The following is a 22,817-nucleotide window of genomic DNA, read 5'->3' on the forward strand; positions in this document are numbered from 1 at the left end:
CTGCATTTTCCTGGAGAACCAGATACACGTTTTGGTAAAACTTAGCAACGGAATGCAAAGGTATTGATAAGAATGGATGGACATCTTGTGAGAGTGGCAACGAGAAACAGGTGACCAAGAAACTGACCAACTGTGTATAACATGCCATTCACGTGAATATTTTATATAAAAGTGGGAGATCACAGGGATCTTGTCCCTTTTTATTCCCTTTTGCTTATGGGTGACAATAGGAGAGGGCCTTGCTAGTCGTCCCTGCAAACTGAGGCCTAGTGACAGACTGAATCCAGCTCCGGTTGGCTGCAGAGTCCAATCCAGGACTTTAGGTGCCGGCTCTGCAGTTGCTGAGACTTTCAAGATTGGTTTTGTATGTTTTGTATTATTTTCTCTATTCTTATTAGTAGTATTAATAAAACATTTTTAATTTTTCCAACTCTCTTCTCTCTGTCCTTCTTTCCCTCCCTATCGCCTGTCCTTAGTGGGAAGCGGGAGAAGACGGGATAAAAGGGGGAAGTGAGGCAGGGAGAGGAGGTTAACAATACATCTGCCAGGGTTTTATTGTCACCCCGCAATCAAAACCCTCGACATATGCCTATAACTTGTGCATTGGCAATTTATTCTACCAAAGATAAAGGCTCTACATAAGGCTTTATATCCAGTTGCCACAAAATAAATTCTCAACTAAATGTCAATTCAATTAAACATCACTCCTCCTTCCCTGATTTCATATATACATTTTCTCTGAGAAGCAACAGGGCAAAACGTGAGTCTCCCACAAAATATCTGTCCCCAGACGAAGGCTGGTGAAGCTGACACCCCAGAGCTAGTTGCAGATGTCCCTGCTCATTGTGGGAGGGTTGGACTAGACTGACCTTCGACCAACCAAAACTATTGTATATCTCCATTATTCTTCAAAATGCAGGGATCTAATGTATCAGAACAACTACTGCAAGGTAACAGAAGATGTAGTGTCACTGGCAGTACCTAAAGTAATACCAGACACCATCCATGTTGCTTAGGTTACTTTAGTGCACGCAACTACCTCTTTCCCAAACACTTTACCAATCATAGTTATGACCATTAGGAATAACACTTTGGTGTAACACTATGCTGACTACCTGGTCAGAAAAAGAGTCTGTAAGGAAGAATAAAGCTTTAGCTAAATCTTTCTACCACTTATCTCACTACACAACAACTTTTAATTCATAGAATCATTTCGGCTGGAAGAGACCCTCAGGATCATTGAGTCCAACCATAACCTGCTGTTCCATCCCAAGTCAAACATGCTTTCCATTTTTACCAATGTGTGGCAACAAAACACTTTCAGAATAACAATATACATTTTAAAAAGAGCAGTAGCACCTTCCTCTTTTCTCTTCTAAAAGGCAGTGAGTGATTTTTATCTTAAAAACACAGTCACAAAGTATATTCAACAGGGCACTGGAACGCCCACTACTTTTGTGTTCATCCAGTTGGTTATCAGCTGATTCTCAGCCTGTATCACTTGGAAAAGTTCTGTGACAAACTAGATTATTGACCCTTTTATATGGCTACAGCACAATACAATTCAGAAAAATGTAACCATGTCTTCCAGAAATGTATTTCCAATTATTAGAAACTGAAAAATGACTGAGGATAAACTGTTCATCCAAACTAGAAAAATAATTTAAATAAAGTCCATTTTTTATCTCCACCTCCTGGCAGGTTTTCATGATATGGCTTCCGTGACACAGCCTGACTTAAAAGAAAGACATCGGCAGGTAAAACAGGGGAATAAATTGATAAGCCAAACCAAAAATAGCACGGAAAACTTGACACCAATAAATAAGAAAGTAACCAGGACAACATATGAAGCACAGGTGCTGAGAGGGAGAAGAAAAGACAAGATAACTCCGAAAGAGACAGACAATACAGAAATATATTTTATGTCTCTAATGAATTTACATGATACAAACGTTAATACTAGATTAGATTATCTGTACAGAAGAATCATGATATTTTTATGCTCTATTTTTCAACACTTCTTTTAAAAACTATCCCAATTTACCAGATTCCATGGTCATCTGAAGTAATCCATCAAGAGCACTGGAAAGCAGACCTCTACTGGATACTTTTAAGTGACTTAAAATTACAGGCATACATTGGTATTCCAAAAATAAGGCCTTCCCTTCATCTGTCTTCAAGTCTGTGCGGAGGGAATCCAATGCTTGAGCCAGGTAATCCACTGAAAGATATCAGAATACAAGCAATGAAACTTCTATAATCATAGTTCCATTAAGCAATATGTGAGCAGCTATCGTGAGAGTTACTGTTGCAGACAAACGGCTGAAAATATCAAATTTAATTTTTATTTAAAGAAATCCTCTGCCTGTTTTATTCCTCAAGAATTTGTTGTGAGTGAAGAAAAAGACTAACTACAACTTATAGGTTGAAGAAAAATATACATACATATACAAAGCCCTTCTAATATTTTGCTTAAGAGAAAATATGAGCTTGCACAGTTTGAGACGATGTTGGTTTCAACATCTGGGAAAGTTCTGTTAGAGGAGTCAAGGGCTGATTTGTCTGAATAAGAGAAATTACTTTCATAAGAGCAACTACTCCCATTCCTTTCTATAAAAAACTGTAGTTTAAGTTTCACTGCATACATTCTATATACTCATCCATTGTGGAGTGCACTAAATTATACAAAGAATGTCGATTAAGTGAAGCAATCTAATTTTCTTAATTTCCTGAAGTCAATTCTTTCTCAGTATCTCGGAATAGCATTGATCATCTGGAGCACAGAAAATTTAGTACAAGGAAACCGTTTATCCTACAGCAAAAGCTTAACCATGTCGCCACCTGCTGGATACTGACATTTTAAAGGATATAGGATTTATGTTCAAATCAAATGTGCTACTTTATCACTAGATGATTAGTGCCATGTGGTCAGAGTGATCGAAATTCATACACAGTGATATTCCACATATGTTTATCAACAGATCATATTTTCCATGTTATAGAAGCCAGCAGTAAAAAGCAACCATGAGAAGCTGAAGTGATTCATTCTCATCAACAGCATTCATCTGCTTAGGGTAAGTCACTGCAATAACTTTCTTTTTGCATCATTTTTATCAAACATTTCTAGAAATGTGAGTCTTGATTTAAGAGTAATTATCATGCTTCACCAAAGTATCTCAACTGAAATAGTTCCCTCCAACAGCTGAAATACCGTATATATTCATTTATGATGTCAGGATAGTCTTCTACAACATTTAAATCCTGTGTTTACTGTAAATACAATATAAATACAGCACAAGTCAGTTAAACATAAAGACATTTTAAAATACAAACCATTCTGAGAAAAAGATAGCAAAAATAGAATAATGGAATAATTTAGTTTGGAACCTTCTGCCCAAAGCAGGACCATCTCTGAAGTTAGATCAGATTGCTCATAATCGTAACCCCACTGAAAAATTATATGCTATCAAAGAGATCTGTGCTTTTAAAATGTCTTTGAAAATGGAAAAATGAGTGGCTAGCATCACAAACAGTTGGAAATGGTTATAGATAGATTCATTCTCATGCTATGCTTGCAGAACTCATTCTTGCAGAAAACCCCAGTTACGCAGTACCACAGTACTCCTAAGTTGCTGCAGGTAGGCGGTAATCACTTCTTATGCTTGCTCTTAATGATATGTAAGTAGTGTTTTCTGCCTGACTTCCATCAAAAGGATCTGTAACAGCACCTATTTTTCCCCATTTCCCTTGAAGAGAGCAAAGACTTCATAACTGAAGGCAGCAGTTACAAATCAGCCAAGAGAACAGCTACTCTCTTGTTTTTCACGTTTTTTCTCACTCTGCCCAGACACAATCTGATTCTTGTTAACTCATACTGCCTACTTCAAAACCTTTACCCTCTCCCGCTCCCATGAGGTAGCGAAGACCCAAGTTCCCCTGCTTCTTTGCCAGCACAAAATTATATAGGTTTTAAGTAGAGAATTATACTTTACACTACTATTATACACCTTCTGCCAAGTGTGAAAGGTGGGAGGGTCCTAGGAACAAAGTGGAAACAGATAAAAACTCACAATGAAAGGAAAGAGTCACACACCCTTGATTCTTTTTGGTTAACAAAAGGCAGAAGCATGAGCTGAAAAGGAGGTAGCTGTTTCAGATACAATAATCTCCTAACAGGCACTGAAGGCTGTCTGGCCTATATTGTTTAAGAAGATTTTTTTTTTCCAAAAAATCAAGTCTTTATACAGTCAGAAGCTCAACTTGATATTATGTGGCAATTATATTGTATTTAGGATTCAGAGGGGACCTATTAACTCTGCTGCTTTTATGCTGATGAACTCTTTTTGCACAGGTGAACAAAATTGCTTCATAGCAATCACTGAAACCACCATTTAATTAAGACAACTAAATCAAAAGAGAAAGCTAATAACAGAAGTCAAAATAAGACATTCTTTTGGATTACTCATCAAATCTGCAGATTTACCAATTAAGACCCTTGAAGCATAATTTAGATTAAGTACTACTGTTGAAGTTTTCAAAGTCATATATAAACTAGGAATAGGTATTAATTTGTTTAAATGACCAAAGTTAATTTTGTAGGTTATTCTCCGGGTTCTGACAGAAAAGTGTACACCAATCTCTGTGTCAAAAGGATAAGGAAGGAAAGCATTAAAAATCTACTCATAGTGTGCTCAACAGTCAGAGCTCACAGAAACAGTCCATTTTGTCATCACTTTAAAGAAAATGTTACAGTCTTTTCAGATCATATCTGTTTTCAAAGAAGGCCCCACCAAGATTTGCCACAGCATCTTGAAAACTTGGAAAATTTTGGATAAAAAGGTGATTTTTCATGCTAGGCAGGTGGCTTTGAATGCTAACACATTTTTATGTAAACAGAACATGGTACCTTTGTAAATAAGTTTAACAGGAGAATCTGAATGGACAATATCAAGAACTGCCAGTTTTGATGTTGACAATGTTTTACAGGTAGCCATTTGCAGTGTCAGACTTGGTAGGAGAAGAGGTGAGCAGCAGACAGGTAAGGGCTGGAGTACGAACTGTGTACTGAACTTAGACCAAGCGACAAAGCAATTTCAGGACATACATGGCATTGCAATTCAATCTAACAATTCTAATCCACTGCACATGCAGCTTTCTCTTTGTGACTACAGATACATTAGAAATACCTATGAACATCAGATTTACGTATAAAGACAAATGAAGCAAAGTTGTAACTATGTCAGAAAACACACACTTGATACTGAAGCTGATCAGCATTTCAGGGGACAGGTAAACAACCTACTAGCTTAAACAGGACAGTGAAATTCTAGAACTGTGCAAAATCTGCTACTTATTTCAGTTTATAAATAGTAAGTAGCTATGCCTCTCTGTGCAGTAAAGATCTTGCCAATCCTATCACTGCTGTAGTGGCAGTTCGACAGAATTACCAACATCTCTTTTCCCCTTCAGAAATGCTGATTTGTCTGACAAAAAGCCATCATACTAAAAACAACACATAAATTCCAACAACATGAAATTAACAACAGCAAGATTCATACTTGTTTCCAGTATATTTTGCTTCACAAGGTAGTAAAACACAAGTAAACCCACTTTTCACTAATAAAGCATAATAGACACTACAGTATCACTGACATGTTTTTTGTCCAGGTACATGACTGAAATAAATAAACAAATACATCTAAAAAAATCAAAACTTACCTTGTGTCACTGTTTTAAGCACAATTAAAGTTGACAGAAACCTCAAAGGCATACAGGAACTCTTAAAGAAAGCTGCTGATTTCGATTTATTCTCTGTAGACTGTTCAGAAGAACTCTGCAGCTTTCCCTTGCTTACTATGCCTTTGAAAATATCTTCACCAAGTCTTCTCATTGTCGATGTCATTGTTGCATGCTGTTTCAAACAATGCACACAGTTAGTGTAAACATTAAAGCACATTAAAATCCTGTGTACTATGTAGAGATTCATATGTTCCCCTAGAAATTAAATATTAAATAGCAAATGGTTTAACTATGTATTGGAATATCATCTGAATAGGCTACTACTTGGTGTTCCAAAAGCAGGTGAACATTATCATGATGCCTTATCAAGACACACTTCACAAAGAGACTTGTTAGTGAGGGCCTCTGATATGCTGATGTTTTTTTATTAGAGTTGCCTCTGGTTCCAGGACAGCTCAGCTTCAGTCAACTCTGTTTTGTATGGATGCCTGAAGTTATGTCCTGCTAAAGCATTTACAGTCTGAAGGTCTAAACATAAACCTTAAGAACACTGTTCAGGTAAGACCTATTAGACTTTTCATCATAAACTGTACAGAAATATTACTTCTATTGAATTTAAAGTCAAGATATATACAAAGTTTCCTACTTTCTGCTTTAGCAAAAGCAATATTGACAGCACTATGCACTACACTGAGTCTTTACAGTACAGCTACTGTCTTTTGCTTTATTATACTGCCAAATATTTCCATACAGCATTCTAGTTAAAGGGAGTAACAAATGTCTTGTGGTTGGACACTGAGCAGAAAACAGTAAAAATCCAAATTCCTTTGCTACTTTGCCACACACTTCCATCAATTTCAACAAATCTCATGCATAAAGTGAACTTAAAAATATAATTTCTGAGATGCTTAGACACCACAATAGAGATCACATACTTAGGAAAACTGTGTTTAGATACACAATGCAAAATTTAAAATTAACTTGAAAAATAATTTTTTTCATTTGCCAAGTACCTATGATAAACACTTTGAATTTATGCTTTGCAAAGACAGAAGAGTTTCTTTTATATATACTACCTGAAAACAGCCACTTTTCATATGTGTTTAAAACACAAAATCCATTATCTTCTGGGAATTTAGTTTTTTAAAAAAACAAACATACTGCAAGAGGACTACTTCTTTACCTGATTACCATTGTCTAGCTGTCTTATGGACCAGTAAATAAATTTAATCACAGGCACGTGTAGTTTAGGATTCACAAATGGCATCCACTGGAGTTGCTCAGTAGCTATAGGCAAAAGCTGTAAAAAATATACAAAAGTAAAATTACATGCAGTATATGAAGTGAAAAACAAACAAAAAAACCTCCTTTCTCTTGGAGCTTAACAAATTCCATATGCAAATACTCATTGAGCAGATCCAGTAAAAGTAACAGAATTTTAAATGTTATAGAGGTTTACACGCAAAGATGTAGATACATCATGTGACCACAATCTCAATAAAGCCAACCCAAATGGCTATAAATCTTTATTATAATTAAGAAAACCAGTAAAAGAAGATTTTCTGAACACCTCATTGATTTCCAAACCTTGGTATCCCCAGAAAGAAATAAATGTGTTAAAAGTACAACATAGTATAACATTTTATCAGTCATAAATTGAAACTTTAATGTCTGATATAGACACCAAAATATTTTAAATTATACCTATTCATCTCCTTTGAAAAAAAGAATTATGTACAGTATCACACATAAAACAGAAGACAAATTATCAACTGAAAAAAGTGACTTGAAATAAAATGTTGAAACTCTCAAGTTGAGACATCACATTTTTTCTTAAAAACAATCTGTACACTTTATTAATTACAAATTATCGATTATGCCTCACTGCCTGAATTAATACTGACTTATTAACAGTGATTTTGTTTTAATTACTATATCCAAAGCATGTATAAAACAGGCTGACCTGTTATATTCTCAGAATCATTTAATAAAACACATAAATCCGAAAACATATTAATACAAGCAAACAATCCAAATCACTTTACCTTCATACACCTTTCCTGGGTGCAGGTATTTTTGGATGTCTGGGTAACAAGAGGTTTATAACTGTCCCCTTTTTCTTCTTGTATTTTTATTCTGCTAAGGTGCTGGTCTGAGATCCAATCCATAAGAAAAGTTAAGAGCTCATAAACTTGTGAATTCAATGGTAGCTGTAATACATCCACAAGATCAGATATTTCAGCTTTCAAGTTAATGATTTTTCTAAGTCAAAACAGTAACAGACTGAAATATATAAGAGCACATTAGTTTTGAAATACTATGCATAATTTAAAGGATGATGAAGATATGCCTGATAAAATCTGTGAGGTCAGTTACTGCATTTGGAGCCTGTGGAAAACCTTATATTCAAGGAAATAGTGATCTTGAACAGGCCATGTCTGCTCTGTTGGACCTTGTCCCCAAGGTTTGAGAAGGCTGTATGTTATTAATATAACTTGTAACTTATAATATAGGTAGTAAATGTAAACTGTATGTGGATCAAAGGGTGGAAGATGGCAATCCTGACCAGGACACCACAGTACATTGAGGAGTCAGAGATCCACATCACAGGTAATCCGAGCAGCTGCAGCCTGTGCTGTGCTGCACAGATCAACCAGCTGCACAGTTTATCTTGTGCGTGGCTGCAGGATAAACTCAGTCTGTAACAGAAGCCTGCAGGCAGCTCCCGCTTGGCACCAGCAACATCTCCTGCCTGGCCGTGCCTCTGTCTAAAAGGGCAACAAGAAGCTCTCCTGTGAACATTCTTCATTAATAGAGTTCTTTCCTTGTTAGAAAATTACACAGTAGTTTGAATGACCAAAAGAAGGAGCTTCTCTCCATGGATGGGACCTGCTCCATGTGCCCTGGAAAAATCCTCCCGAGCTCTATCTGATGGTCACAAAGGCAAGGTTCCCAGCATCTGAAGGGATGCAAGATGTACTCACTATATATATTCCTCCTCTTACTCTGTCTTATAAAAACAGCTGTTTCATTAAGCCATTTGTTGTCAAGTCTTTCTTATAGAAATCCAGAAAGAACCTTGCATTGTCTCTCACTTTCACCCCTCACTCCCCTCCGCACTGCAGAACAGGTACTATTTGTAATGGTTTCTGGGTGTGAAAAAATACATGCATGCATGCATGCGTACTTTGAGAAATGGTTATAAAAGGCCTGGGAAAAGATTTTCACATACAGAATCACTACATTTTATAACTGTGGCCAAATGAATTACAGGAGAAAGCAAATCTTTAATGTCCTTTACATGTGAAAATAATCATTTCACTGCATTAGACCTCCTTTGCTTTATTGCTTACAATCCACTGTCGTTAAAATTTAACTGTGTAACTAGCATTGTTAGAAAAAAGAACAAAGACTTCATTAAATTGTCATTCTGTCCCTCTTCTACACTGCAATGATATACTCTATGACAGATATCCAGAGGTAGCTGAAGAAAGGCTTTGTGAACAGATCTCTAAAGACTCTGACAGCTTTATTGTATCTATCTTCAGAAAACTCTTTTCCTTTTCACTCAGGATTATAACTACCAATACTGTTTGTATTTCACTTGCAATCAAAGTACACTAAAACCTATGTAAACAGAGCAATATGTTGGTTATATATACACAGGACAGTTTTAAGGCATCTGGTGTAGATTAATTAAGTAGGGTGATGTGAATATCTCCCATTTGACTGTTTAGCCTCTAGCTAGAGAAAATCATTACCAGTTGGGAGATGTTGGCAGAGTACTAGCAGAGGACTTGCTACTAAATGGAACAATATGGAGACAGAAAGAATTTCATTAAGTGATGTAAGAAGATATTTTAAGGAAAACAAGGTGACTATTTTTGAATTGTGTATGAACACGGCATTTATTCTCTTTTCCTCATTAAAGACATTTATCAAAAAAAACCTCACTAGTACAAACACCTCTGTCTTAGAAAATTAAAATTCTTTATCTGATATGTCTGACTAAATGCTTTTTAGCTGGTGTTATTCATAACAACAGTGCTGTATTTTTGCACTGATCAAAATGAGTTTAAGACTTGCTCTGACAGCAAAAGAAACCAGTTACAGTGTAAGCAGGTTATAATTTCAATTTCAATTAAAGGATGACCATATCTTCTTACATCATACCATATATAAAATATAAATATACACACACTATATACATACATAATATACAGGATATTTCAAAGAGATGGATCCTGTTTCAAAGCAGTATTATTTCAAATCGGGTCCATCTTTTTGAAACACCCTGTAGTCTTTAAAGTACATCTTTCATTTTGCCCAGTTCTTACCTTAGCAATTTTTGATGTTACCATCACTTTTTCATGCTTGACAGGTTTACTTTGTTGCACTACTTGACATATATTCTTAGACTTCCGTACCGTTAAAAATTCATGCTTCCTCTACAACAAAATGTAACAATGAATTACATTTCACTTGCTACCTATAAAGGAAGAAGGTACATGTAAGAAAAATCCTTACTTGTAGATTCTCTAAACGAGCTTGTACTTTTCTGGCTTGACCTTCCAACTTCTTGTTCAGCTCAGTTACATCATTTAACTGAAAGAATCAGAAAATATTAAAGTATTTGTAAATTCAAAAATCACTTCTTGAGTTAATTATCACATTGAAATAATTTGATGAGGCTGCTTAGCAGCTAAATTATTTAAGTTCATTTTTTTTTCTCCCGAGCAAGTCATTGAAACAAAATCAAATAAAGTGAAACCTCCTCAACAAACCACAGAATCACAAAATGGCTGAAGTTGGCCAGCACCTCTGGAGGTCATCATCCCTCAGCTCAAGCAGAGCTACCTAGAGCCAGCTTCCCAGTACCTTATCCTGGCAGCTATGGAATATCTCCAAGGTAAGAAACTCTACCACCTCTCTGGGCAACCTGTTCCACGATAAATAAGACAGCAGTAGCTCTTCATTGACCTGCTGCCCAACCTTTCAGTTTTCAGAGGAAGAATAAGCACCACAGTGCCACTCCAGATACATAGGCACTACATATTTTATTTTCATGAAAAAATGACATAAAAATGGAGAATGCATTTTAAGGATAGTCTAATAGCCTTGTTAATGAGGAAGGTGGAAATTCTTTTCTCTGCAGAATGAAACAGTTACTAACCATGCTACAAAACCAGTTTGCTCCATGAGAAAAGATGAGGGAAACCGTAACTTCCATTTAAATACAAGAAACATGCTCTATGCATACAATAATCAACCGCATGATTATCGTGGAAGCTCCTCAGTCTGCACAGTTACGCAAAGATTTTTATAGTGAGGGGAAATAAAGAGACAGATGGGTAGCACCAGAACCATCAACAGTTTAGGAGTTAGGTCAGACCTTGTTAAAGAGAGAGAACAAGGCTCTGATGTAGATTTTTTTCACACCGAGACTATCAGAACTGTAATTAATTCACTGAATAAACAATAGCCAAGTAGTTTAGATAGCAATTTGTGTGTCAGCATTTTAACAGTGAAGTGAGATGAAAATTCTTAATCCCTGTATTACTATGAACCACTGTCTCAGCTGAAGTACTGAAAAAATACTGCCTTAATTAAGATTTGTAAAAATAACTGAAAATACTGAGCAAAGCTAGAAATATACATTCTACTTCTTATTTAATAGAATCAGCACAGCAATTCAGTACAAGGTGGATTCTATTATTTTACAAAATACTTTTTCTTCATCCACTCTCAATTGGCTTCAGAGGACAAGGATTTGTCCTTCCTAACAATTAGCTGTTGCTAGTGGGTCAGAGGAGTAAGTCCAACTTTTTTTGTACTGTAAAAGATCAGACAGGCTAAATTTCAAGTACTAGAAAGAGGTATGGAAAGTACTTTCAGTCATTCCTACAATTCTTGTGTTATAGAAACAAAAAAATCATCAATCTGGTAAGTTTAAGCTGTTCAAATATTTCAAATTGTTGACTGTAACTTGTAAAATTCTTGATAACAGGAAATAAGTCCTTCTACCTGTTTTTTTAAAGAGTCATTAATTTCCTTCAAGGTGTCAAATGATGACTTGAGCCTTCTATTTTCTTTAGTTATTTCCCTTAAGGCTTCTGTCAGCTGCTTAACTTCTGCCTCGTGTTGCTATAGAAATATCAAATTTAAAAATATTATTTACAAGAGACTATTTTAAAAACAATTCTAAGCTATAGTATTAAAATAATAGGACAAACTTTCAAAGTTTGAGTTTGTAATTCTTCATGGCCAAATTTGCAAGTTGAACCAGTAGTGAGAAAAAGAACATCCACACTTAAGGAGAATCTATAAAGAAACTGAGAGCAATATGCACAACCAATTGCTTTTATTCTTTCCTGATTCTACCCAAACCAGATTACATCAACATGTACATTTCTCAGACAAGTGAAATGTGGGCAAGATTTATGATGTAAAACTAACAGTAAAGCTTTTACTTACATAACTACGAAAAACTGCGATTCCCTTTTGCAGCAACTTTTGAGGTTTCAAGTAGTTTTTCTGGCTTTGCTCACTCTGAATCATGCAGAGCAATAAACTAATCGTGCATCTCTTAGGCTAGTGCTCTGGTTTATAGCACAAGCATATGAATTGCGAAGTACAACCTGCACATCCACTGCTATTCTTCTCATTTCCCTGAATCTTATTTTAGATTTAATCTTCTCTGGACTGCAGTGCATCTGGTGTACCTCAGATTTTATAAAACAGCAAAGTTTTATTTTACTGAAAATATCTGAGTTCTATATACTTACTATTTTTCATTTCTCCCCTTACATGAATTCACTATTCTTCACTCATTCACTCACTGTTTCTCTACTTCTCAGATTCCAGTCCTGTCCTTTCTTTCTACATGTGCAAATGACAAAAATAAAGCACAGCAGAAGTTTAAAGGAAGCAAGCCCTAAAGAGATCCCTCTCTGGTTTGGGTATCTTCCAACTTGAGATATTCTGTGATTCTAAAATCACAGTAACTTCCAGCTACATAGAAAAAAGCATCTACAATTCCTTTTTTTCTCAACTGTCGCTCTTCTTCGGCCAACAGGATCAAAGCAGTTGTGGGCATGACATTCTTTTCTAAGCACCTACCCACACTCGGCTATGACAACATGAAATGACAGATCCCCTTTTCCTATCAATACACATGCAGACTCTGCCATCATAGAGTTGAGCGCACCTTATCACATCACATGCAATGTTTCACTTTCTATGTACACAGTTAAGAGCTTTATTTGAAATTCAATAGATGCTCTAGGAAGAATTTGCATAGAAATATTAATCTGAAAGTGAAGTAGAGCCAACTCAGCTAAGTTGTAGCCACGAAGTTGTAGGTGATGCCAGGATGTCTAGGCCATCCACTTCCATAAGTAAACCAGGTAAAGTCATCCATATCATAATCAGCTTTCGTTTCACTCCTGCCAAATGTCTGTCTAGTGTGTTCTTAAGTCCTCTAGTAGTGGAAACATTTAAGCATTTTCTGAGTTATGAGGGGCATTGTAGGACCTGTATCTTTCCCTGTGTGGGACATCAGTCTGTTTATAGCAATTTTTTAAAGTAGTGTTTTTACTTTGAAGAAAACAGTGTAAGATAAAATTTATAGTCTTGCCAATCTACCTGTCCCTATACTTGACTATTTTTGTTTAGATCTAGTATTTTCTAATACTTAACCTAATATTCCATTACTACTACTTCTCCTGTCACAGATATGAAAAAAATATTAGTTTTATCCTCTTCATTGCAACCTGTTATGTAGTTGAAGCTTGGCATGTTCATCCTGTATGTTGAACCCATGCATCTGCTTATCATCATCTATTTCTACAGATATTTCTGTTCAGGTGCAATACTGTACACTCACTCTTTAAGAACAGTATAATGGCTTTTATCATACCTCTCATATTTTCAGTTTGTCAAGATCAGTTTTAATCCTGATGCTCTTTTTCAGCATGCTTGAAATTCCCTCTCACTTGCTATTTTCTTCGAATTTCATAAATGTGTTCTTTCTCACCATCAAACTTCTTATTGAAAAGACTAAATAATACCAGATTGAAAAGATATTCCAGAATTCACTATGTACATTCCTTCAAGTTTACTGTGAACGACTATCTCAATACAGCTTTCCACCAATGGCATTACATCTATGTTACACTTTCCTAATATGACTACGAAAATGCCACGCAAAACTGGATAAAGAATTTCTAATTTAGTCCAGACATATATATAACTATTATTCCTCTATTCTCAATGCCTGTTACCTTGCTGCAGTAGAAATGAGACTGATTTGAAAATTTATGATTAACATATGTTAGTAGTTATTCATTGCATTGTTTTCTGCATTGTGCTTCCTGTGGTTTGTTTGTAGCTTGTTTCAGGATTTATTTATTTAGAGAACTGCCATTAAGCTGATGGCTGTACAAGTCTTTCCCTTTTGAAAAGAATGGGACCACATTTTTCCAGTCTTCTAATACTCCATTTGGCCTCCATAAATTTTCACAGATAACCACTAATTTTTCCCTGGTTTTTATCAGTTCTATAACTAGTGTAACATTCTTGAAGCCCAGAAGATTCGAAACATCTAAATTAACATCTTGATCTATTCCTTCCCTGAGGTTGAGGTCCCCCTCCTCTGACACTCCTTTCCCCTTTCTAATGTGTACTCTATCCTCCCTCAACAGCTTGTGGGAAAAGTTTATCTGCACACTTCAAAGAAATTTAATTTCTCAGTTTCTGGTTTTCACACTAAGTATACATATTTAAGGACTTTTTTGGCGATCTTCTGGATAATAACCAAAACTTTTCACAAGACCTAAATTCAACAGCAAACACCCACAAGAACAGTGTTGTTGAACAAGTTTTTCCATTGCTGAAATTATACCATTTCATTTCCTTTCACACTCCCAAAGTTAGGTTGATATTTTATTTCTTTGAACTTCTTGAGTGTTTTTCTGCTAATACTCTCTGCAGTAGTTGTTATAAGATTTCTTTTTGACTTAGAGCCTTCCCCAGGAAATCTACTTCAACCACAGCTAATGCAAAGATATTAATCTAGGTTACATACAATTACAGACAGACCACAATTTTTTTCTCTAATACTGGTTATATAGTCATTGCTATTTTAGAAACAAGTTATCTTTGTTTTCTAAATTGTAACAGTAAAATGTACCTACACACCGCACAACTAAATGTACCACTCTGGAACAGAAGCCATATAAAAACTCTAATAACGTTGTTTGGTACTTTTTCTGTAAACCCTTCATTTGGGGATTTCAAGCAGTTTAAAGAAATAAGCATTTATATCCAGCAAACCTGTGGTGACTAAAGCTAACTACAAACGAGTTAAATGGCATGTAGAGGAATAAACATTGTTAAATATATTACTGCACCTCTTTTATTATTCCAAATTTTGTGTGAACTTCTTCCTCAACACCTCTTATTTTAGCTAAAGCTGCTTCATGTTTAAAAAGCAATGTTTCTCGCTCTGTTAGAAAACGCTCTCGTTTCTGGAGTTGCAGAGCATACTCCTGCTGTGCTGAACTTTCTCTCTGTATCAAGAAAACAAATGTTGAAAGAGCTTTAAAATACATGAAATTTTTACAATTTATACTGAATTTAAATTTTCTCTCTCAGTGATTTGCTTAACTTTTTGTAAAATGATACAGTGTTACACAATACGTTACTAATGAAAAGTATCCTGATGGACATCTATGTTCAGTTTCCCTACACATTAACCCACATGATTTTGAAGTGTGTTCAGCTTCCTAAAATACAAAATTCAACCCTACACAGTTTTTCAGGTATAAATATAGATAATTAAGCCTAGGTTTTTGCTTCCAAAAGACCTGGATAATGGCATTAACTGTAAGACAGAGTCCGACGCAACTCTCTATCCTGAGCACTAGATTATTGTATTGTTTCTTCAATCAGTGGGAAGCATCCCTGCAAGAGTGGCGAGGAAAAAAAAGGACAAAAATTATTTTTACAAAAGACAATCCTGGCAAGGAATCTAGCAGATTTGTGGGAGCTATTACAAAATAAAGCCATACAGTAGGTTCTTCTATTTGAGGCCTAGGCCTGCAAGGGGATGAACTGTCGTGATTCCCCAGCAGCAAAAAAGGAAAGATCAAGCAAAATGGAGAGTTTTCACAGGAGGCCATGAAGGCAAGCACTCCCTCAAGCTGAAATCTACCCACTGTGCAAGTCAAAGCAGCACTAACAAATCAGTGAATTTGGGGGAAGAGGTGGATGATGACAGAGTTTTAGTATATAAGTAATTGTGACTAAGTAATAGTAAAAGCTTTAGTGTATAAGTAATTAAGCTTTAGTATATAAGTAATAGTGATTTAGTATATGAGTAATTTCTGAATTCTCTGTCAAAACTGAGAATCTTTGAAACATTACTCAACAAAATTTTTAAGGTGATTCCAGTTCTTACCTGGAGCTTTTGATGTATGACAAATAATTCATCATAAATTTGACTGATGTGAGGTGGTATTAAGCCTTGACTATTGCATGCTTGAACATCAGCTTCATTCACAATTCTCCTTGCCAAAGCATTGGTAATACTTTGGTCACTATTTTCTCGTGTATTTGCACCCAAACGGGATGGTAAGGTGCTGCCTATGGAAAGGAAAAACCCATTTTACTTAAAAAAAATTAGTCCTAGATAAATAATGACATGATTGTTCTTCCAAAGCAGTGAAAACTTGTTTTAGGCATTTAGACTGACAAGTATAGAGCAAGAGGTATCAAAACTAGAAAGCAATCTCTTAAAAGAATTACAGAGAATTGCTCAAAGCTGTGTTCCACGACTTGTTTGAATCGATCACTAATCAACGAAGTTTTTTGAGTAAAACTATGTTCTACAATGATTACACAAACTATAGTGTAAGAAGCTGATGAAAGTTGCAAATAACAGAGTGAGGAATGGCTAGATTCCATAAACAGTAAAATAGCCAAAATTCACAGATAATTGAATGGAAGTATTGTGATCTTTTGGAGAAGAGACATCTGGAAAGGTCAGTGGCACCTAGGTACCACATCAGGCCAAGATTACCTAGGTTGCAGTATCAGAAATATAAGTTTGGGTACTGTGCTGGTTTTAGCTTGGATAGAGTTAATTTTCTTCATAGTAGCTCATATGGTGCTGTATTTTGCATTTGTGACCAAAACAGTGTTGATAACACAAGGATGTTTTAGTTACTGTTGAGCAGGGCTTGCACAGCATCAAGGGCTTTTGTGTTTCTCACACTGCGCCACCAGTAAGGAGGCTGCGGGTGCACAAGAAACTGGGAGGGGACACAGCCAGGACAGCTGACCCCAACTGACCAAAGAGATATCCCAGACCATACGGCACCATGCTCAGCAATAAAAGCTGCAGGAAAAGGGAGAAAGGGGGGATGTTTGGAGTGATGGCATTTGCCTTCCCAAGTAACCATTACATGTGTTGGAGCCCGGCTTTCCTGGAGATGGCTGAACACCTCCCTGCCCATGGGAAGCAGTGAATGAATCCCTTGTTTGGCTTTGCTTGCACACATAGCTTTTGCTTTACCTATTAAAGTGTCTTTATATCACAAAATCAAAGAATCACAGAATGTCAGGGATTGGAAGGGACCTCGAAAGATCATTTAGTCCAATCCCCTTGCCGGAGCAGGAACACCCAGATGAGGTTATACAGGAATGCGTCCAGGTGAGTTTTGAATGCCTCCAGAGAAGGAGACTCCACAACCTCCCTGAGCAGCCTGTTCCAGTGCTCTGGCACCCTTACCATGAAGAAGTTTCATATCTAAGTGGAACCTCCCATGTTCCAGTTTGCACCCATTGCCCCTTGTCCTATCATTGGTTGTCACCGAGAAGAGCCTGGCTCCATCCTCATGATACTCACCCTTTACATATATACAAACATTAATGAGGTCACCCCTCAGTCTCCTCTTCTCCAAGCTAAAGAGACTCAGCTCCCTCAACCTGTCCTCCTAAGGGAGATGCTCCACCCCCTTCATCATCTTCATGGCTCTGCACTGGGCTCTCCCAAGCAGTTTGCGAGTTTTCTCACTTTTAGCTTTCTGATTCTCTCACTTCATGCTGGGGAGGGGAAAGTGAGCAAGCAGTTGTGTGGGGCTGAGGTGCCACAACATGTAGAGATGTAGCAAAGCTCAGGCCAATGAGGAAAAAGTAAGCAGGGATAGGTTGGTTATTTTGCAACTGTAGAAAAGAAGGATAATAAGAAGGAGCATCAATAAACAGGAAAAAGATTACTAGAAAAGTAAATTATGTAATAAGGGCTAATTGGTGGTATGCATCTGGCAGCCCTGTGGTTGATCACCTTTCACAGCTGGAGCAGGACAAGAAACCAAATCTGTTGTTCTCCTACAATGTGTCTGGTCCCAGAGTAAAGAAGGAGAGCATAACTAGTACAATGCCACACAAATCATAAAGAGGGGGAAGGGAGGGAAGGAAAAGAAACCAAGGAAAAAAGTAGTTATATCTGAAACAAATAATAGAATCATAAAATACCAGGTCGGAAGGGACCTATTTATCAAAGTTTATTTATTTTACCTTTGAGCCCAAATACTGTAAACTAAATTTTTCCTGTTGCAGTTAATTTTTTTCTTCTTTTCAGAAAGCTGTTCTTATACTGTCTCCACCCATTTAATAATACAACTGGTGGCAGTCTGTTACAGTTCCATTGATCTGTTCTGCCTGGCTTCTGAGATTCCTTTTAGCTCCTTTCTGGGGTTGTTGGCTGGCAGGATGTCTGTTTCTGCATTTCCAGATACACTTTCAAAAGCATTCACCTGTGTTCTTCTAAACCTAAAACTCTCCACACGAGTCAGAGCTACACTGATTCACAGGTTCCTCCAATTTTGGCAGCATTTTCAAACATGTGCAGTGAATTAATGCCAGCTGGACCCTGCTACAATCTTCCAGTTAGAATTGCCTGAGCTAACTGAACAACAGATAACACCCTCTCTCTCCCCTTTGCCAGTTTTCAATCCTTAAACCAACAAAAGACATCTGATGTAGCAGAGTTGTAGTATCTGTTAATGCAGCTAGCTACTTAAAACAAAACAAACCCAAAACACATCCTGCTTCTTCATTCTTATTATAAAGTCACCTGGCAAGCAGTTTCATAAAAGCTTGATTTTTCTTTTTAAAGTATATGTTAGCATTGCATCAAGTATGTCTGGACCTCCTAAACTAATTCCAAAGGAGTTACTCATACTTACATGAAAGGGTAAATTACCAAATTAAAATGCATTTTAGCCGATTATTGTATTTCTGAACTAAAAAGAAATAAATGTACTAGAGCGCTTTTTACATTACATGTTATACTTCACACAGAATTGTAAAAATATTTAAAATTCAATATTTATTACCTGTTTCCACATACATAGCTGTATTTTGAACTGCATCAGTTTCAGAGCCATTAATGGTCTTTTCTTCCACTTCTAAACCACTTGAATCACAAAAATAATCTTTCTCATCATCCAAACTAAAAAAAATACAAAAAAGCAATATTTTGAAATTACTCAGTCCCTTTCTAACATACTATATGTAGAGCACTGAGAGAAGTTTGTATAAATGTGTAAACACTGCTTGATCTAAGATTTTTATATTTGACTAATAGCAAATAGCAGAGTTAGATCATTTGGATGGAAACACATTATGATTTACAAGATTTTAAACACAACAATTGGTAATGTTGCTGACTTAAAAGTAGTAACAGTAACTAGTTTATATCACCAGTTCAGTTTATATAATCCCTGTATTCCCTTGGCAATTCCAACATACACATATTAGAAAATGAGTGAGACAATACTCCTCATAAAAATCAGCATTCCCAGTATTTCATACACCAGCCACAAAGAGTTCTTTATTGAACAAGAAAATAAGAATCTTAAACCAACTTCCAGATCTGTGCAATCCGAATGTATTGTTTACTCATGGTTTATTTGGATTATTGGAGATAATACATGATAAAGGTGAGCAGAAAACACCTCTTACCAATCCCAGTCTTTAAAACTTTGTAGGAAATCACTAGGAGACCTGATGCTGTTCTCTTGTCCACTTTCAGTAAATTCTGACACTAAAGAACACTTGGATAAAGAAATAGTCGTATTTTCCAGTGAGCTGTCCATGTCACCTGGAATACAGAAAATAATTGTATTATTCATTTGAGAAACTGACATTATGAAATCAACAAGGGCTTAAGAGAAATGCTTGCCATGTAATTGTGTACATTTAAGGACCAGAAAAACCACTGACGCAGCCTGACAAATTAATGAAAAATTATAACAGCTTAAATTATAGGAAGAATTACTTAGTTTTCAAACTAGATTTGTCTTTCTGAAGTTTTACAGCTTACCTTCATATATTAATTTTTTTTAACCGAAGTTTGATAAATATATTGTTTCACCCTACTGTTTGTGTGCACCAGCAACGTGTTTCTCAAGATGCCTAAAGACATTCCAAGTATCAAATGTGTACATATATCTTTAAATTAAATATATGCATTACAAGGTGGACTGCTAATAACTGCTTCAAGCAGGACTTAAACACAAATAGGTTGGGAAGCATGGTTCTAAAGCATCCTTTATGCTCTTCATGTGAATCTTAACATTCCCAGGCTGCCTCCCAGACATCACAAACTGCTGATCAAGAATGACTACCAGTTAAAGTGAGGAAAATACAAGACAACTTAAATTTAGAAATGATACAGTTCTAGTATATATTTTCCCTGAAAAAGACATCAAAGCAACATTGTTTGGTATTACCTTTGTATTCAAGGGAGCTTCCACTCTTATATCCAATATGTAATGCTCCTGAAAGGCAATCCTAAAAGTGCAAAACCACCATAATATAGTCAGAATTTTCAGGGAAAATGTATGTTACAACTCACTTGTTTAATAGTTACAACATCTCGTGACAGAACTTACTACAAACTACTGACTTTGAAAAGTGTTTTTTTTAATATACAAATGCCTCTCACATTAATATAAACAGGTAATCATATCCCCCCAGTCTAATAATGAAATATTCATAGTTTTATATATTAAAATATTTGAGAAACTATGGAGACAGTGACATAAAATAAGGGTATAAACGTAGGATTAATCATAGAAACAGTGCCATCTATTTTTGCATCTAGGTGTTTTATGTCAAAGTTTCCTGCTTCACTTTTTCCTATTAACTTGTAACTACATTCTAAAAAAGCAAATGACAGAAGTGTTGGGCTACTAACTCCTGTATTTTCTTATATATACATGCTGCTTTATAATGATATAAGAAAAAGCACAAACAAATCTTGCATGTCCTTTCTTGCAAGCATTACACTTTAAATCTTCAGTGATAGTTTTTTAAAAACAGCTTTTGAAAAATATTTTTCTTTAAATAACAGTTCTGTAGTTCAAAGCAGAATATTTCCCAAGAAAAACACGGCACCTAGGGCAACACAAAATGCTACCTGAATTGCAAATCCTTCTAGAGGAACTAAGGCCAGATACACCCAGATTTTAGGTGCTAAAGAACTCAAATCTTCACCTCACATTTGGGATGGTTTCTGATCCTAAAATGTTAAGCCTCAATCTTTGTCTGCTCATGGGAATTTTTACAACATATTACTTCCCTTGCAGTATGAGTTTTAACACTTAAGGTCTGTTATGCCCTGGGCACACTGGAAGCATTTGACCCATGGAGCACAGATGCAATAAAGGAACTGCAAAAATTTGTCTCAAGACAGACCAGACAAAATAAAAGTGCACAGACAGTGAGTGTTCCTTCTACAAAGTGTCAAAGACTTTTGAAACACCAGCACATCAAGGCAGGGGGGTCTTGTTTGCTGGATTTTTAGGCAGATCATTTTGCAATCCACCGGGTAGACCCATGAGCGCTTTTATCAGCACAAGTGACAGAAACAGAGGAATCACAATCCAGTTCTTTCATTCAGGTTGGTGCAAAGAACCTGACATTCTCTAGTGTGAAATAGCATTGCTTTACCTTAGCAAGGAAGTGATACCAATCACGGTTTACTGTCTTGTTATTGTGGCAGTCTCTTGTAAACGATAGGTTTGATTCTCCTCCTGTTAACTACACAAGGAACAATTTCCTGCTCTCTGAAAACACAGCTAATTACTAGGCTTTACAAAAAAACACAAACGCTCCTAACATATTCTAAATAAGGCTAGCAATTGCTGTGGCAAGAGAAGATGTGAAAGAAATTAGTTATCCTATTATATATATTTCATACATGCCTACTATACTGCTTCTAAGAGGTTTCACATATAATTTTGCTCAACTAGCAGGCACCAGAAGGTTTGAGACAAAAACTAAGTGCCAAACTGCTCAGAGTGTGCTTTGGGAATGCACACAATTTGGAATCGCAATTTCCAGAAAAATTTCAATTTCAGCTAAGGATGAATCTTTAGCACTTAGACCAGAGTTGGACTCGATGATCCTTGTGGGTCCCTTCCAACTCAGGACATTCTATGCTTCTATGACTTCCACTGCAATGCAACCATAACAGAAAAGGAAACAGAGGCAGGATTAGAACTAACATACTTTACACGTAAGCTCCTGAAGCTCGTTTAAATCCTGTTTCTGGCTTTGATACTGTACGCGTCTGCCACACCACAGCGTTCACCATGAACTCCAAGGGAGGGCACCTGGCGAGAGGGAACGACGTTCCTCCTCCTCCACCTCCCGCCATACCGCCCACCTCCCTCCCTAGGCACGTAGCCCCGCCCCTCCCGTCTCACCCCCGCCGGCCCCCGCAGGTAGCGCCGCTGCAGACACTGGGCAGAGCGGTCGGGGCTCACAGTGAAGCCGTGTCCGGGCCCCGCCATTGCGCACCACCGCGCTCGAACGAACCGCCACCACTCGCAGGCGAGATGCGCAGGCGCGGGAGGCTGCGCGGGATCGGCGGGCCGGGCGCACGCGCACACGGTGCCATCGACCGTTGGGAACGGGCGGGGCGCGTTAGTTCCCCTGTGGCAACAGGACGCGGCTGCTCCTGCCCGAGGAGCCGCACCCGGCTTCACGGGACCAGCAAAGCCCTG

At 36.9% G+C, this 22,817-nt stretch overlaps 1 protein-coding gene across 6 annotated transcripts in view; it reads right to left on the minus strand.

The window, feature by feature from the left end:
- CCDC138 (coiled-coil domain containing 138) overlaps window positions 1-22,654 on the minus strand; it is a 38,770-nt gene extending 16,116 nt beyond the window's left edge. Inside the window, exons 1-14 of one of the 6 annotated variants that reach the window (XM_071807757.1) lie at window positions 22,518-22,654; window positions 21,760-21,849; window positions 20,538-20,598; window positions 19,768-19,906; window positions 19,140-19,255; window positions 16,199-16,383; window positions 15,150-15,308; window positions 11,764-11,883; window positions 10,267-10,344; window positions 10,077-10,187; window positions 7,785-7,949; window positions 6,923-7,039; window positions 5,719-5,911; window positions 2,045-2,221 (exon numbers count right to left, since the gene is read on the minus strand). In XM_071807757.1, the coding sequence (XP_071663858.1) occupies window positions 2,045-2,221; window positions 5,719-5,911; window positions 6,923-7,039; window positions 7,785-7,949; window positions 10,077-10,187; window positions 10,267-10,344; window positions 11,764-11,883; window positions 15,150-15,308; window positions 16,199-16,383; window positions 19,140-19,255; window positions 19,768-19,906; window positions 20,538-20,598; window positions 21,760-21,849; window positions 22,518-22,604 (1,798 nt within the window). In that variant the 5' untranslated portion in view covers window positions 22,605-22,654. Of the gene's footprint in view, window positions 1-2,044; window positions 2,222-5,718; window positions 5,912-6,922; window positions 7,040-7,784; window positions 7,950-10,076; window positions 10,188-10,266; window positions 10,345-11,763; window positions 11,884-15,149; window positions 15,309-16,198; window positions 16,384-19,139; window positions 19,256-19,767; window positions 19,907-20,537; window positions 20,599-21,759; window positions 21,850-22,320; window positions 22,425-22,517 lie in introns of those variants that run through there. The other 5 variants (XM_065845377.2, XM_065845368.2, XM_071807763.1 and 2 more) reach the window with 5 other exon arrangements.
- Between the last annotated feature and the right edge of the window lie 163 nt (window positions 22,655-22,817).

This window comes from Patagioenas fasciata, chromosome 1 (assembly GCF_037038585.1).
Source record: "Patagioenas fasciata isolate bPatFas1 chromosome 1, bPatFas1.hap1, whole genome shotgun sequence".
NCBI lineage: Eukaryota > Metazoa > Chordata > Aves > Columbiformes > Columbidae > Patagioenas > Patagioenas fasciata.